Below are 18,021 nucleotides of genomic sequence, written 5' to 3' on the forward strand. Positions count from 1 at the left end.
ACTACATTCATTCAATACAGATATTCATTGCCAAATTTATACAAAATTATACAGAATCCCTTCCCTTATTTGGAGGGGCGTCTCCACCACACCCTGCCCCCCATGTCCACCAGCGGAAGGACCCTAGACTGGTCCTCCCCCACAGAGCCTTGGCGTTGGCTGCACCGAGCTTCAGTGCGTCCCTCAGCACGTACTCCTGCAGTCTGCAGCGGGCCAGTCGGCAACATTCCCCGACGGACAGCTCGTTCCACTGGGAGGTCAACAAAGCTCGGGCAGACCAAAGAGCATCTTTCACCGAGTTGATGACCTACCAGCAGCACTCGATGTCAGTCTCTGAATGCGTCCCTGGGAACAGTCCGTGGATCACAGAGTCCTCTGTGATGGAGCTGCTCGGAATAAATCGTGACAGGGACCCCTGCAAACCTCTCCAGACTCTCTTGGCAAATCCACACTCTGTGAAGATGGGGGCAACCGTCTCCTCTCCATAGCAGCCGTCCCGGGGGCAGCGTGCCTTAGTGAGGTTCCGGCGGTGCAGGAATGATCTGACTGGGAGGGCTCCCCTCACCGCCAGCCAAGCCAGGTCTTAGTGCTTGTTGGTGAGTTCTGGCGATGAGGCATTTTGCCAGACAAGCTGGGCAGTCTGCTCTGGGAACCACGCCACAGGATCCATGGAGTCATTTCCCTGCAGCGCCTGCAGGACATTCCATGCTGACCACTGCCCAATGGACTTGTGGTCAAAGGTGTTGGTCCGGAAGAACCTTTCCACGAGCGACAGATGGTGCGGCAATGTCCAGCTGACTGGCACATTGCGTGGCATCTGCGCCAGGCCCATCCTTCGCAACACCGGGGACAGGTAGAACCTCAGCAGGTAGTGACACTTGGTGCCCACGTGCCTTGGTTCTACACTCCGCCTGATGCAGCCGCACACGAAGGAGGCCATCAGGATGAGGGCGGCGTTGGGCACGCTTTTACCCCCGTTGTCTGCTGACTTGTGCATTGTGGCCCGTCGCACCCGGTCCAAGTATGTCGCTATACTTGGCAGATCTGAGCACCCACTCACAGAATTAGCAGGATACAGCTTCTTTTATTATGGAGATGACAATGCAGAGTCCATCTTTTTGAACAGATGTCTTTACCATATATGTCATGGAATAGTCCTGCTCCAAGTTAGCTGCCTGAGCTAAACTTTTGCAGCACAACTTCTAGTGTTCAAGGTACATCATAGAGGCAATTAGCACATTCTTGTAACCAGACATGAAGGCAGTTTTGGTCGTTATCACATTCATGCAACTAACCACGTACACAATAGGGGCAATTAGCACATTTGTGTAACTGGACATGAAGGCAGTTTCGGCCATTATCACATTCTTGCAACTAGCCACATTTCCTTCAGTCAGGTATCTTTGCAAACAAGTTAGCTGTCTGGGCTTGCCTTTTGCAGTACACATTCTTTTAGCCACATTTTCTTTAGTCAAACATCCCATCAACGTCTGCAAAAGGCAAGGCTAGGTAGCCACTTTATTACCTATACCTCATGTCTTTCATGCAATTCCGACTCCTTTTGTCACAATTTAGCTATCATTCACTTCTCTCATCTAGTTCTGCTGAGTAATAAATGTCGACCTTGCCAGTGTCAATTGATTGAATATGTAAAATAATTTTTTTTTCATGAATCTTAGGGATACGGAGAAAATTTGTGTAAATGAAATTAGATTACAGATCAGTCATCCTCGCATTGAATGGTGGAAGATATTCAAAGGTTTAGGAGGAACACTGGAATAGGCCACATCACAGTTACCATAAATGCAATTATTTATTTTGGGAAAGTAAAGTTTAAATAATATTGAGAGAGATCTATTTTGAAAAAATGTAGTAACAGGAACAATGACTATTATTGTTCAAAATTTACCAAACATTGGTCATAGCACCATTTTAGCAATGGCAACTGGCCAAAACCAGAACCAAAGTATGGACCCTTTTCATTTATTTGAGGTTGCTATTGACATTGGTTGTGTTTACACTTCCACTGCAGAAACATGAACTGGGACACACAGCTAAATTCCATACTGAATGACACTGACTGCAATGTTGCGAAGATAAAGGTAAGTGCTATAATGAAGGTTACTTTTTATTTTTAGTTTATTATCTTTAATAGCAAGTTTAAATTAAAATCTTTTGCTTTTTTTAAAAATTGCATTAGTGCACAAGGTGTACTTTCAAATGACCATTGAACTTTATTCTCCAATTTACCTGGATAAAAAAATGAAAATAAAGGAATTCCAATTATTGTAGGTAATATGGTAAAACAGATTATTTAACATATGCAAAGGAACTGTGTTTTAAATAGAACATTGACCCTTCAAATAGTTAGAGATAAATAGACTGCTTCCTGTTATTAAGGCAGTAACGTTTTTGAATATCTTTCATTTTTTTTGTACTAAGGGGTTGAACTGTATTTGATTTAGTGGTGAGCCAGATTTAGTTAACAGCTTAAAGGCATATGTATATTTATTGAGTTGTAATCATAATATGATTGGATTCAGAATTTGAAAGGATTTTCTGGTTAAGCACTTGTTTTGTGTCAGGAAAGGCAAACTAAACTGCAGATCAATGCAAGCCAATGTTCGTGGAATAGGCCTGCCGGTTGCCAACCATTTCAACTTCCCTTCCCATTCCCTTACTGACCTTTCTGTCTTGGAACTCCTCCATTGCCAGAGAGAGGCCACATTCAAACTGGAGGAACAGCATCTCGTATTCCAATTGGGTAGCTTATAACCCAACTAAATGAATATGTAATTCTCTAATTTTAAGTAGCTAACCTACAAACCGCACCTTCCCTTCGCCCCCTCCATTTCCCTCTTTGGAAGCTCATACTTTACCTTGAAAAGGTGGTGCTGGCAGTCTCGGGCTTGTCCCAGCAACTCAGATCCTGCCTCTGAGAAGAGGTACTGGCAGCCTCTGGTTTACCCTGGCGGCTCAGGCTTTGACCCTAATTCCCCAAAGTCTGTTCTCCCATCTCCAAGGCTCAAGTCAGGACCACTTTCCACATGCTAGGATGAAAACAGCTTCAACAACACTGAAGAAGCTTGACTAGCACAATAGGCACTGGAACTAAAAACTAAATTGGACAGCAGATTTTAGCATGTGCACATAGGTTATTAAGTATAGAAATCAAAAAGTTCTTATTAAATTTGCTATTCTTCTCTGTGATCTTTGCTAAAGTGACAGAGCATTAAAATATAGAAACGTTTTTTGTGAACTACCCTGAATTAAATATTTTAGGTTCTATAATCTAAAGCCAAATGTGTGTATCTCAGTTAGGATTCTGTACTGATTGATTGAAAAGACAATGCAGCTGCTGATTGTCTAGATTCCCTGTGGAGCATGGTTTATCAGACCTTAAATATAATTGCCATTTAAAAGCTCACATGAACCTTTCATGTGAAAGGTGCTATTCCCAATGCTCGTACTGTTGAATATTTCTGTATCATACTGTTAACTAATGGAGAGTCATTTTCCTTTTCTTTGTAGCAAAGATTAAACACAACAGGTTATTATTCAAAAGGTAGGTGTTGTTTATTTAAATTAAATATTTACATTTTTTGTTACATTTGTATTATTCTTGTACTTGTGCATTTCCTAGTTTGAAAGCTAGAGGTAGTCTGATCACTGGGACCAATGTGAGAGTGATCTGCAATTCCTTTAGTTTCTCTCATTTTAGAGTCCTGCCAAATATCATATCGGAGAAATGACTGTTTTGTCTTATCAGCAAAGTATGTCGGCTGCAGAAGTTTATTTTCATTTTATGTCTTTTGGTTCTCTCCCAGTTGGCTCGCTTGACATGATTGACACAAAAAGCATTCGGTTCAGTGAACCTTTCCCTGTTCCCGTGGAGCACACTTGTTGTTCAGATGTGTTCAGTCAGAAATTGCCTAAAGAAGAATTAATGAGCATCTCCAGGCAGCTACAATTCCAAGGAAGGGTAAGTGTACCAAATGTAATGAGAATTGTATACATTTCAGATACTTGTATCTCTGTACATGTCTGTTTGCACATTTTACCAACATGTTTTTGTTTTCAGACTGCAACAATAACGTAGAATTTTACATAACCCAAATATATTTGCTCGGTCTACCAAGGCCTACTGGTTCTCCCAGTTGCTAATCATTCCCTTCCGATTCCTTCACTGACTTTTATGTCCTGGGCCTGCTCCATTGCCAGAGTGAGGCCAGCACCTTGTATTCCGCTTGGGAAGCTAACAACCCTATGGTATAAACATTGAACTCTCCAATTTTAGGTAACCACTTATTAACACCCCCCCCCCATTTCCCCAACAACCCTCCCCACTTCTCTCCCCCACAACTTCCCTCCTCTGTGCCCCACCTGAACTCCCACCTAGTTCTCACCACCCCCCCCAACCATCATACCACTTTAGTCCCTCTGGCTTTACAATCCACTACTCTTCAAACCCATCCCAAACCTTAATTTCTTCTCTCTGGACTTAATTTTAAACCATCTGTCTATTAAATCATCCCTCGCCAATGTTGACCTATTACCTGCCACCCTTTGTCCTGCCTCTCCCCATTTCTAGCTTTCTCTCCTCCCCACAATCGGTCTGAAGAAGGGTCTCAACTCGAAACGTCTCCTAGCCATGTTCTCCAGGGATATGACCTGACCCGCTGAGTTACTCCAGCACTTTGTGTTCTTTTGTGTATTAACCAGCATCTGCAGTTCTTTGTTTCTACCTTCAGTTCAAACCCAATGCAAAATTACAAATCCACAGGCAAATCCTGTTTCCTAATGTGATTTTTAATTTATTCCTCAGTGATCACTTCTTCTGTATATATTTTCTTTTATTGTAGTGATCAAATCTTTTCTCTGTCTTTAGACCATTGAATCTTTACGCCAAGCTTTACTGAGAGTTGAAACTGAAAAGGAGCAACAAAGGCATAAAATGCGATCATTAGAAGGTAATACTAATATTTTTATTCTAGTGGTTGATAAAAATACACTCTAAATTCAAATTATCATTTGTTGTTTAGAGGAGATTCGGCGATTGCAAAGTCAGTCTGAGGAGAGAATTTTGGATTTCCAACTGGAGAGAAAAATGGAGGATTGGCGAAAAGAGATGTCAAATGAAATGTACAGCTTGCGGGAACAAATACGGCATTTGGACCAGAGATATGGTTATGGAAAACACACATTTTCCAGCCTGATGCAAGAAGTCCATGAAAGGTAGGTATAGTTATAATAACATTTGATTAAATCATATGATTTTATTGCAAGCCATAATAAAGCTTATGAGCATGATAAAATATTGTTATAAATTTGTTTCTAGTAATCCAGTAATCCTCCAATTAATTTGACAAATATTGATTAGATTGTAAGCAACAATCTTTGTTTATTAGTAAAGCATCCATCTGCTGCTTCCATATCTGTTCTGATGTCAAGACTGCAGATAGGCAATTTTGTCATTTGGTACAGCCATCTTTAAACTTTTGTGAAATAAAAAAGCTAAACTGAAAACGTCTATAAATATTCATTGACTTACAACACTTTACTATCTCCTGAAAATTTGTTAATGATTGATAAATAATCCACTGAAATTTTTTAAATGCAAATATTTTATTCCTAGAAAAAAAGATATGTGTGAAGAACATGAATCACTTCGAAAAGAGATTAATAATATGCGGCAGAAGATATGTAAGTATCTAGACTAATGGTTCAGTGCAATCAGTGAGTTTTCAGTTTTTTACCTTTTTGCCAGACAGGATTAACCTACTACAAAAAGTACAGATTTTGAGAAGGGGAAGAGAACTTCCATGTAGCTTATTGCAGGTGCTGTCGCATGCTGTCCCCAGGTTTGCTAGGTTCTCTTAGATGCATTTAGAAGCACATAATATTAAATTAAGTCAAGTCATTTGAAGATACCATAAAATACTTGTGTTTAACCAATTTATTTACCGTCAGGACATTTGACAGGTAGATTGGAGGCGACAGTTTGACGGTCAGGTAAGCGTGGGAATTTTTGCGATGTTTATGGTTATCAGCGATTACATTTAAAGTAGGCTTCCAACCCAGATATGCAACCCAGAAACCAGATATGCATCTCCCGTACATTTTCAAAGAATGCCCACACTCCGCACAAAAATCCATTTAACCACTTTTTAAATTAAAATTCTTAATACTGCTATTAGTAAACCGGAAGTCAATCCAGTTTATGCCTTGTTACCGTGAAGCTTGGTTTTTAAGTAACCCAGGCAAGATGTATATTTCAAAACTCTCAAGTACTTACCGACTTGTCAATCATTTCAGCGAAAATTAGGACGCTGGAGAAGTATTGACAGCGTGGGAATTTTGCGATGTTTTCGAAGACGGTGTAATCTCGAACTGACTTGGCATTGTCGTCGGGTAAAAGAACATTTCAGCGAGCTGCTACGACTTTGACAGTCGCCTAAAAAATCACCTAAGTGGGACAGGCCTTAAAATGAAACATATCAAAGGCACTAGTACAGATAAAGGTGGCATCGTCAGGTGCGACAGAGGTGGAGAAACTGAAAAAATAGTAGAATCCTTAGAGAAATAGGAAGCGGGAGGCACTGGCCTCACTTATTTACTACTGCCTCCCATCATCACCAAGGGTTATTTTTCCAGTAGCTAATTAAATTACCAGCACAACTTCGGCTTGTGAGAGTAAATTGGGTATACACAGGACTTGCAAATTCCACGCAGACAGCACTCAAGGTTGGCATCACATCCATGCTACAAGAGCTGCATGGCATTTCTGGAGCTGTGTACCCCATTTCTTTAATTTAACACTGTCTTGTTTAGGAAAGGGATGCAGCAAACAAAAGTTGAATCCAGAGGTAATGGTGCAGAAGGCAGAACGAGATCCCATCACCCAAGATGGCTTGGTCATAGAAGGATAGGTTCAAATGAACAATAAAAGGGGCAGCTGGAGATCATAGAAACATAAAAAATAGGTGCAGGAGGAGGCCATTTGGCCCTTCGAGCCAGCATCACCATTCATTGTGATCATGGCTGACCATCCACAATCAGTAACCTGTGCCTGCCTTCTCCCCATATCCCTTGATTCCACAAGCCCCTAGAGCTCTATCTAACTCTCTTTTAAACTCATCCAGTGAATTGGCCTCCACTGCCTTCTGTGGCAGAGAATGCCACAAATTCACAACTCTCTGGGTGAAAAAGTTTCTTCTCACCTCAGTTTTAAATGGCCTCTCCTTTATTCTTGGACTATGGCCCCTGGTTCTGGACTCCCCTGACATTGGGAACATTTTTCCTGCATCTAACTTGTCTAGTCCTTTTATAATTTTATACGTCTCTATAAAATCCCCTCTCATCCTTCTAAACTCCACTGAATACAAGCCCAGTCTTTCCAATCTTTCCTCATATGACAGTCCCGCCATCCCGGGGATTAACCTCGTGAACCTATGCTGCACTGCCTCACTAGCAAAGACATCCTTCCTCAAATTAGGAGACCAAAACTGCACACAATAGTCCAGATGCGGTCTCACCAGGGCCCTATATAACTGCAGAAGGACCTCTTTACTCCTCTACTCAAATCCTCTTGTTATGAAGGCCAACATGCCATTAGCTTTCTTCACTGCCTGCTGTAAGTCAAGTCAAGTTTATTTGTCACATACAAATAAATGTGCAGTGAAATGAAAGATTACCCACAGTCCAACAACAAGAGCAATAAAAATAAGCAATAACACTCACAATCAAACAAAAAGAAACATCCATCACAGTGAGTCTCCTCCAGTCACCTCCTCACTGTGATGGAAGGCCAGAATGTCTTTCTCTTCCCTGCACACTTGCGTTCAATGACTGGTGTACAAGGACACCCAGGTCTCGTTGCACTTCCCCTTTACCTAATCTGACACCATTGAGATAATAAATCTGCCTCCTTGTTTTTGCGGCCAGTGCATAACCTCACATTTTTCGACATTATACTGCATCTGCCCATTGACTCAACCTGTCCAAGTCACCCTGCAACCTCCTAACATCCTCTTCACAGTTCACACTGCCAACCATCTTTGTGTCATCTGCAAACTTACCAGTGTTACTTCTAATTCCATCATCCAAATCATTAATATATATTGTAAATGGTTGCGGCACTCCACTCGCCACTGCCTGCCATTCTGAAAAGGACCCGTTTATTCTTACTCTTTGCTTCCTGTCTGCCAACCAATTCTCTATCCATGTCAATACCTACCTCCAATACCATATGCTCTAATTTTGCTCAACAATCTCCCGTGTGGGATCTTATCAAAGGCTTTCTGAAAGTCCAGATACACTACATCCACTGGCTCTCCTTCATCCGTTTTACTTGTCACATCCTCAAAAAATTCCAGAAGATTAGTCAAGCAGGATTTCCCCTTCATAAATCCATGCTGACTTGGACCAATCCTTTTTTAGTGCTATCCAAATGCGCCGTTATTACCTCTTTAATAATTGACTCCCCACCACCGATGTCAGGCTGACTGGTCTATAATTCCCCGTTTTCTCTCTCGCTCCTTTCTTGAAAAGTGGGATAACATTAGCTACCCTCCAATAGGAATAGGCTGGCAAAGCTGCCAGAAATAGAAGTATCATATCATATCATATATCATATCATATATATACAGCGCGGAAATATATCCTCAGTAGGCCTGAGGATTGGGAGCATTTAAGAAATCAGCAAAGGAGGATTGTAAAATTAAAGGAGGACAAGGTACAGTATGGTTTGAAATAAACTAGAAATTTCCAGATAGGTTGGCACCATGCAGAGACCATTGGATTTATAATGGGGAATGGGGAGGTGGCAGAGGAATTAAACAAATATCTTGTACCTAATTTTGCACGTCAGAAGTATATATTTTTTAAATGAATGAACCAAGAATGATTCCTGCTTTCCAGTTTATTGGAAATTCTCCCTTCATTCTCTCCTCCCATTCACCCTTTAACTGCATATTAAAGCTTGTTTATTTCAAATGTTTCCCAGTTATGATAAAGATTTCTGCCTGGAATACACTATTTCATTTGCCAGAGATACCATGTGACCTGTGATTGTTAACTTGCTTAATGTTAAAAGTTACTTTTAATATTTAATAAATTTGCACTATTCCAGGGAAACAAGAGGATGAACTATTGAAGCAGATTTCTGATACAAAGGAACTTACGCAGTCACAGGATAGAACCAGTAAGGTAAATTTCTGCAATAAAATATAAGAATATTTGAAATAACATTAATTTCATGTGAAATTAATCTGTGTGAATGAACACGTTTTTTTTCAACTAAAGATGCAGTCAGAACGTCGTTATGAAAAAGAAATAATGAAAAAAACTCTTCCAGCATCAGCTTGAACTGCACAAAGTTTCAGCTTTCAAAGCATTTGGAAGCGTTCAGAAGTTATCAATAATTTTCACTTTAATGATTTGTTAATTTAGGTTTTTGAGGTTCTTAGAATATTTTGAAAAGAACTGATGAAGTCTTTATAAGTTAACAAACAATGGGAAAAATCTTTCCAAATTATGATGAATTTCTTTAAAACTTACTATAAAGATCTTTAGTACTTTTTTTAAAGAAGAAATATCCACACCTTGCTGCTCCTTGACTATCTGCAGAATCTACAGGCACGTTACCCTGATTTTAGAGTTAGCCAAATGTTCTATCTCATCTGAATTCCTAATAATTGGAGCACTGGAGCACTTAGGATTTGTTTAATTGCACACATAACATTTCTTCTTGCTCTCAGCTTTCCTCTGTAAAAGCTGGTAATTGGGCCATTATAGGACTGCAAAATCCAGCCGAGTATAATGAGCAAAAAGTGTTCTGCTTGAGTATACAAAAGGAAAAATAAATTCCTAGTGTTAATGGAATTATTTCTGAATAAAGGCTTGTTTTGCGTCATTGTGTAATACTGCATGGAAAGGGGCCAACTATGCCAACCAAGATGGCTACTTGAACTCGTCCCATTTGCCTCTTAACCTTTCTTACCCATGACCGTTCAAATGTCCATTAAATTTTGGTATTGTCTCTGCCTCTACAACTTCATCTGAAAGCTTATTTTATATATGTACAGCCCTCTATGTGAAGAAATTAATCTTGCGGTCCCTTTTAAAGCTTTCCATTTCACCTTAAATCTACGTTCTCTAGTTCTTGATTCTCCTTTTCTGGAAATAGACATTCCCTTCAAGATTTAACAAGTCAGTGTCAGTCCACTACATATCAAGGAATAAAGTCTTAGCATGCCAACCTCTCCCTATAACTCAGGCCCTCAACTCCTAGCAACATTCTTGTAAATCTTTGCATTCTTTCCAACTTGATGACATCTTTCCTATTGCAGGGTAACCAAAACTGCATATAATACTCAAGTGTGGTCTGACCATCATCTTGTATAACGGCAACATAACATCTCAATTCCTGTACTGTGGATCTTATAGAAACATAAAATTCTTAAGGGATTGGACAAGCTAGATGCAGGAAACATGGTCCAGCAAGTTGGGGGAGTCGAGAACCATGGATCATAGTTTAAGAATAAGGGGTAGGCCATTTAGGACTGAGATAAGGAAAAACTTTCACCCAGAGAGTTGTGAATCTGTGGAAGTCTCTGCCACAGAAGACAGTGGAGGCCAATTCATTGAATATATTCAAGAGAGTTAGATATAGCTCTTGGGGCTAATGGAATCAAGGGAAATGGGGAGAAAGCTGGAACGGGGTACTGATTTTGGATGATCAGCCATGATCATTTTGAATGGCGGTGCTGGCTTGATGGGCTGAATGGCCTACTCCTGCACCTATTTTCTATGTTTCGAAGCGCCTTGACTGGTGAAGCCCAGTATCCCAAACACTTCCTTGACCACCTTGTCTATCTGTGAGGCCACCTTTGGGAAACTATATACTCGTACCCCATGGTCTACAACATTCCCCAGGACCCTACTGTTCACAATGAAAGCCCTTTACTGGTTTGACTTCCCAAAATGCAATTCCTCACAATCTGAATTGAGCGGCATTTGCTATTCCTCACCCTAATTACGCTGCTAGTCAAGACTCCACTATGATTTTTGACACAGTTTTTCATGCAATACCTTCTATTTCTGTGTCATCTATAACCTTATTAACCATGCCTTGTGCATTCTCATCCATCATTTAAATAAATAACAAAGAACAATAGGCTCAGCACCATTCCATGTGGCACACCATTAGGGTACAGTGTGATTCCCCTCTGCCTCATTGCAAACATTATACTTTGTTTCTGGAACTATTGCAATATAATATTGAGAACTATGTTGTGCACTCTGTATCTTTTCCTTCCCTCTACCTTTTATACTTGAGTTTGGCTTGACAATAGACAATAGGTGCAGGAGTAGGCCATTCAGCCCTTCGAGCCAGCACCGCCATTCAATGCGATCATGGCTGATCACTCTCAATCAGTACCCCGTTCCTGCCTTCTCCCCATACCCCCTCACTCCGCTATCCTTAAGAGCTCTATCCAGCTCTCTCTTGAAAGCATCCAACGAACTGGCCTCCACTGCCTTCTGAGGCAGAGAATTCCACACCTTCACCACTCTCTTGATTGTATTTGTGTACAGTAATATCTGATTTGATTGGATAGCTTGCAAGACAAAGCTTTTCACTGTACCTTAGTACACATGACGATAATAAACCTAAATCATCTTAACCGAAACTATTCATAGGCTCCCGTCTGATAAATAACCTTCCCCATTACATCCTACCTCCTATGGTCAAGCCAATAATGTATCCAATTAGCTCAATGTCCCTGGATCCCATGTGATCTAATCTTCCAGATTAGCCTACCATGCAGGACAAAGTCAAAGACCTTGCTGAAATACATATAGACAACATCCTACTCCAACACCCTGCTCTCATCAATCATCTTGGGTTACTTTTTCAAAAAATTTGAAACATTGAGACATGACTTCTCATGCACAAATCAGTGCTGACTGTCCCTAATCTGTTCGTGTCCATCCAAATGCTAACAGATTATGTCCCTAAGAATCCCCTCCAGTAATTTTACATACCATTTATATCAGATTCGCCGGCCTGTATGTGCTTTAAAACTGCTAAAACCTCCTCTTTGGTATTCCTCTCTAGTCCAAGACATCGCAGTATGTACAGAAGTTATTTATACATTACTTATTTCTCCTTTTTGTTTTCTTGATAGATTGTGAGAGAATTGATGAATAAATGTCAATGGTTAGTTCATCAACAAGAATGTGCAGGACGGGAGATTACACAAATCAGGTGAGTGCCCTTGGTTGAAGCAGTGGTTAGGAAAATGAAGCATTTGGCAAGTGTAGGTAGCTGGGATCAAGTGAATCCCATGGGTAGAAGAGATGTGGTAGAACACATAAGGAAATCTGGAAGACAAAAACAGTTCGCGAGAGAGCTTTGGCAGAAAAAGCAAAAGAGAATCCTCAGATTCTCCAAATGTATGAAGAGCAACTAGGAAGGGTCTCGACCCGAAACATCGCCAATTCCTTCTCTCCAGAGATGCTGCCTGTCCCGCTGAGTTACTCAGCTTTTTGTGTCTATCTAGGGAAAGAATAGATCCCTTTAAGGTTCAATTAGATCATTTATGTGTGGAGTCACAGGAAATTGATGACTTTTTAAATGAATATTCCTCATCTGCATTTACCATGCAGAAATTTATGGGAACTAAGGAAAATGACGAAAGATATTGGAACACATCTTCATTACAACAGAGGAGGAGTTGGCAGTCTTGAGCCATATTCAGGTGGATAATTCACCAGGCCATGATCAAGTGTATTCTTGGACTTTGTGGGAAGCTGGGGAAGAAATTGCAAGGAGCCTAGCAGAGATAGATGTCTGCATCCTCTTCAGCCACTATAAGGTTCTAGTAAACGAAGATAGCTAATATTGTGCCTTTATAGACGAATAAGCAAGGGAACTACAGGCTATAAACAGCGGTGGATAAGCTACTGGAGGAGCTCCAAGGGACAGGATCTACCAGCATTTGGAAAAGCAATGGGATAGTCAACATGGCTTTGTGGATAGGAAATAATGCCTCAACAATTTGAGATTTTAGAACAAGTGACTAAGATTGACAAGGGCAGAGCAGTAGATGTTGTCCACACAGACATTAGTAAGGCCATTGACAAGGTTCCTGCAAGGCGGGCTAGTCTAGAAGATTAGATCACACGGGATCCAGGGTGAGATAGCCACGTTAATACAAAATTGGCTTGGTGGAGAGAGGCAAAAGATGGTAGTGGAGGAGTGTTATCCAGATTGGAGGCCTGTGACCAGTGATACACCATGGGGATCAGTGCTGGGTTCACTAATGCTTGTTATCTAAATCATTAATATAGATTATAATGCTGTTAACATGGTTAGTAAATTTACAGATGACACCAAAATTGCAGATATATTGGATGGAGGACTGTTATCTAAGATCTACATAACAGCAGGATCTAGTTGCAAGTTGTTGCATTTGGTCAGTTGAACCAGGGCAGGACAAGCACAGTAACTGGCAGGGCGCTGGAGAGTGTTGTTGAACAGAGAGACCCAGGAGTAAAGGTACATGATTCCCTAAAAGTAGTGACCCAGCTAGATGGTGGTGAAAAATACATTTGACACGCAGGTCTTCATTGGTCAGGTCAAAGTATCAGAGTTGGGATGTCATGTTGCAACTGTACACCTCATTGCCGAGACTGTACTTAGACATACAACATGAAACAGGTCCTTAAGCCCAACTTGCCCAAGCCAACCAAAATGCCCCATCTTCACTAGTGCTGCCTACCTGTGTTTGGCCCATATCTAAATCGTTCTTATCCAGTATTGTATGGAGTTTTGGTTGCCTCGTTATTCAACTAGAAAAGCCGGTACAGAACATATCACGAAAATCATGGTGGGACTGGAGGGCTGGAGTAGCAAGGACACACTGGGATTTTTCTCCCTGGAATGTGCAAAGCTGAGAGGTGTAAATAAGGTGGATGGTCTCAGTCAATATCCCAGGGAAGGCAAGTCTAAAAGTTAAGGACATAGATTTAAGATGAGAGAGGAAAGATTTAAAGGGAACTCAAGGGGTAACTTTTTCCACACAGAAGATAGTGGATATGTGGAACGAGCTGCTAGAAGAAGCTACAGGAATGGGTAGAATTATATTGTTTAAGACATTTAGGCAAGTACATGAATAAAGAAGGTTGAGAGGAATATGGGCCGAATGGAACCAAAAATGAGACTAGCTTAGATAAATATCTTGGCCTGTTGGACTTATTTAACTTAAATGCTGTTGAGCTACTTGTGCATCCTTGTTATGTCTGAATTAGCAAATGTGAATGACTGTGACAATCCACGGCTGAATAGTCAAGATGATTGTTAACATGCTGAAAAATACCCATTCTCTAACCTTTAGTAGTCACAGCATTATTTTAGCTGATTCAAGTAAGTTCAGGTCAATGTGATATTTAGGACATTTAATGGTGTATAATTTGGTGTTAGTCCTATGTAATATGTTTTGGTGCTTTGATCTAACAAGGATAACAAATCCTGGTAGTACACATGATTTACCACTTTTCAGTTCACATTGGGAAGATATCTATGCCCAATGTATGCCAATTTTTGTCTCGCTCAATGGAGTTCAATGCTCCTATAAAATTAAGCAGTTGTCTTTCTGACCGAGTGTATACATTTGAAGACTATTGGGGTAGTGGTGCTACCCTTTAACTTTTGTAATCATGTCCCAAAGATAATTAAAACAACCACATTCTTCTTGCTTTGTACCAGGTACGATTCAACTAGTGGAGAGCTTCCCCTTTGGCCATCAAAAAGGTAATTGATGTCAGAGCCTAAACAGGTGTCTCAAGCTTTATGAAATTATCAATATTTCAATTGTAGTTATTCCTACCTTTTAATTATTTTTTTTATTTGTAAAGGGAAATATGACAGAAATGAATCTGAACTTAATCTGCAATAAATTATCCAAATAGTTTCACATTTATTGCATGGGAAAAGTGTTCCATTGCACCTGTAATAATTTAAGCTGCTAATGCTTTGAGCTATTTTTGTTTCTAGATCCACAGTTACTGCTTTGAAGGAACAACTGAGAAATGTTCATCTAGCTGACAACCAGACCAGTACACCATTAAAACCAGGTGTGTTTAAGCTCGTAAAATGTTGCAATCCTAAGTCTGGACTCTTAACAACAAAATTTGATTCCATTGATCTAAAAGGGATTCCTATTATTTTTCTTACCACCAACATTAATCTAGCTGATCTATATTTCCCCAATACATTGTATTCTCCCTTAAGTATAGATCTTATGCAAATTAGTTGGCATACCTCAACTGTACCACCATTTTCAAACAAATATATTAAATGTATAGCCATGTTCTCTCTCTCTTCTGGAGATTCTTTTTATTAAAAAACAAATGAAATCCATCCCATCTAGAAATTAGATTAATAAATCTTCCATTTTAATGCACTCCTCGTCATCCAATGTCATATCCACTGTAAATACTAAAGTAAAATGATGATTTGGTTTTCTGCCATTTCCTTATTTTCTTCTATCCCTTTATAGCCTGTTAATCCTAACCCCACCCCCCCTCAAATCACTGTGAAATATTTGAGTTTATAGTTCTTTGTCGCCTGTGTTTTTCTCCCAATCTGTTCTTTTTAATACCATGCACTCCTGCGCTGTTTATACATTTAATTTCTCTTTACATTACCCTTAATCTATGACCTTATCTCCATTAATTTATATAACCTTGTTATTTTAATCATAGTGGCATATATTTTTCCTGCCTAGATCATGTTTAAGTTTAATATACAAAACTAAATGTAAGAGATATTCAGTAAGTGAGACAGCTATAAGCAGTTAATGGTATGCTGAAATTTCAAGTCCCAATCTGTAGAGTATTTACAACATTGTTTCTTTTAATTCAGATACAAGGATAATTGCAGTTTTTGAAATATTTCATATTTTACTGGAATTCTGTGGATTTTAGCAAGGCCTTCGACAAGGTCCTGCTGGGTAGATTAGTCCAGAAGATTAGATTTCTGCATGAGATAGCTAATTGGATACAATATTGGCTTGGTGGTTCGAGGGTAGAGGTGCTTTTTCTTCAGATTGGAGGCCTGTGACCAACAGTGTACTGCTGAGACCGATGATGGTTGTTGTTAACATGCTAAATAAAGTTTGTTGATAATACCAATATTGGTAATGTATGGGACAGTGAGGCTATTTAAGCTTACAACAGGATCTAAAATAACTGGGAAAGTAGACAATGAATGGTAAATGTAATTTAAGTAAAGCATTTTGACGTTAAACCAGGACAGGTCTTGCACAGTAAATGGCAGGGCCTTGCAGAGTTGTAGAACGGAGTGACCTGGGGTACAAGAACATTGTTCCCTAGAAGTAGTGATACAGGTAGATATGGTGGTGAAGGCATTTGACAAGTGTTGCATTGTCATGTTATGACTGTACAAGATGTTGGCGAGACCACACTTGGAGTATTATGTGCAGTTCTGATCATCGAACGATTGAAAGGATGTCAGAGCTGCAAAAGTTATTAAAAAGTTTACATGAATGTTACTAGTTCTGGAGGGTTTGGGTTATATGGAGAGACTGGCTAGCTTGAGATTTTTTTCCCTGTAGTGTAGGAGACCGAGGGATTGTGTTATAGAGGCATATAAAATAATGATGTACATGGATAAGGTGAACAGTCATTGTCTATTTCCCCTGGTAGAGGGTTTAAATTTAAAGTGAAAATGTAATGGGGATCCGAGAGCCAAGATGCAAAGGGTGTTAAGTATATTGAACAAGATGCTAGAGGTGGGTACAATTACAATATTTAAAAAGCATTTAGACAGTTTCAGGTTATGGGCTTAGCAAAAAGAACCAAAGGCAAAGTTGCCAAGTACTGCTGTATAATGCATGGAAAGTGAGCCGGTAAAGGAACAAATTGTTGATTTTAAAATGTTACCTGCATATTGTAGTTTACAGGCCTGCTAAGCTACTGCAAGTAAGAATGTAACTTCAATATTACAGGGGTAACTATAAACGCTTTCTTTTAATATGAGGTTGATTAAAAAATTTCATCCAACAGTTCAGGTGGCTTCACATGAAGTCTTTAAAATCATACAAAACTAACAATTTTACTTTATAATACAAAGCATCTAGTTAATATTCAAAGTAAAATAATTGAAACTTTTTTCCTTGGAAACTTTATTTCTACATATTCTTGAACATAACACTAGGCAGGTGTTTGCAGGAATTCAAATTCAAACAGATTGCTTTGCAAGCTTGGATGCAACAGGAATGATATTATGGTAGGCAGAGAAACTTGGTCTAAAATGGGGAAATTCCAAGCTGGATGTTGATTTCTTTCTCCTAGCCTCTGCCCCTCACCAAACATAGTTCCTTCACATGTGGGGGTGTCTTAGATATTCAGAAGTTGATTCTTATTTTGTTAAGCAATGTCATTTCAGATGCAAGAAAACAGTACCGAATGAAAAAGAAACCAAAATCTGAACAGCTAACAGAAGATTCGGACTCTAACCTGAGTTGCACTCTCAGCCTGACAGACATTAGCTCAGATGACAATTCTGCTGTGCTGCAAAATCTCGATGTAGATGCACCACCCAGAAAAGGTAAAGCTAAGAAACAGATGATTGTAAAGGTCTAGTAGAACTTTTGCCAGGATAGAAGAAAAAGCAAATACTAAAAGGCATAGCTTTAAAGTGAAAGGGCAAAGTTTAATGGAAATGTGCAAGGCAAGTTTTAATTTTTCTACAGAGGTTGATGAGTGCCTGGAATGCACAGCCGGGGATGGTGGTCGAGGCAAATATCATAATAGCATTTAAGGGACACTTGGATAATCATATGATTAAGTAGGGAATGGAGGGTTATGGGTGATGTGCATGAGGATTTTGATTTCAGCTTCTTGTTTAGCACAGATATTGTGGGTTGTGATCTAGCGCTGTACTGTTCTATGATGAACTATGGGTTATCTTTTCTCTTTAAAAGCAGTAACCAG

General features: G+C 39.8%; 1 protein-coding gene across 1 annotated transcript in view; it reads left to right on the top strand.

Moving 5' to 3' along the window:
• LOC144598367 (uncharacterized) overlaps window positions 1-18,021 on the top strand; it is a 26,973-nt gene that overhangs the window by 6,769 nt on the left and 2,183 nt on the right. Inside the window, exons 2-12 of the mRNA XM_078408448.1 lie at window positions 2,033-2,102; window positions 3,532-3,565; window positions 3,828-3,982; window positions 4,889-4,970; window positions 5,043-5,235; window positions 5,636-5,703; window positions 9,131-9,207; window positions 12,189-12,268; window positions 14,771-14,815; window positions 15,059-15,138; window positions 17,474-17,635. Of these exons, the coding sequence (XP_078264574.1) occupies window positions 2,037-2,102; window positions 3,532-3,565; window positions 3,828-3,982; window positions 4,889-4,970; window positions 5,043-5,235; window positions 5,636-5,703; window positions 9,131-9,207; window positions 12,189-12,268; window positions 14,771-14,815; window positions 15,059-15,138; window positions 17,474-17,635 (1,042 nt within the window). The 5' untranslated portion in view covers window positions 2,033-2,036. The remainder of the gene's footprint in view (window positions 1-2,032; window positions 2,103-3,531; window positions 3,566-3,827; window positions 3,983-4,888; window positions 4,971-5,042; window positions 5,236-5,635; window positions 5,704-9,130; window positions 9,208-12,188; window positions 12,269-14,770; window positions 14,816-15,058; window positions 15,139-17,473; window positions 17,636-18,021) is intronic.

The sequence above is a fragment of the Rhinoraja longicauda genome, chromosome 11, assembly GCF_053455715.1.
Source record: "Rhinoraja longicauda isolate Sanriku21f chromosome 11, sRhiLon1.1, whole genome shotgun sequence".
In the NCBI taxonomy this organism is placed as follows: Eukaryota; Metazoa; Chordata; class Chondrichthyes; order Rajiformes; family Arhynchobatidae; genus Rhinoraja; species Rhinoraja longicauda.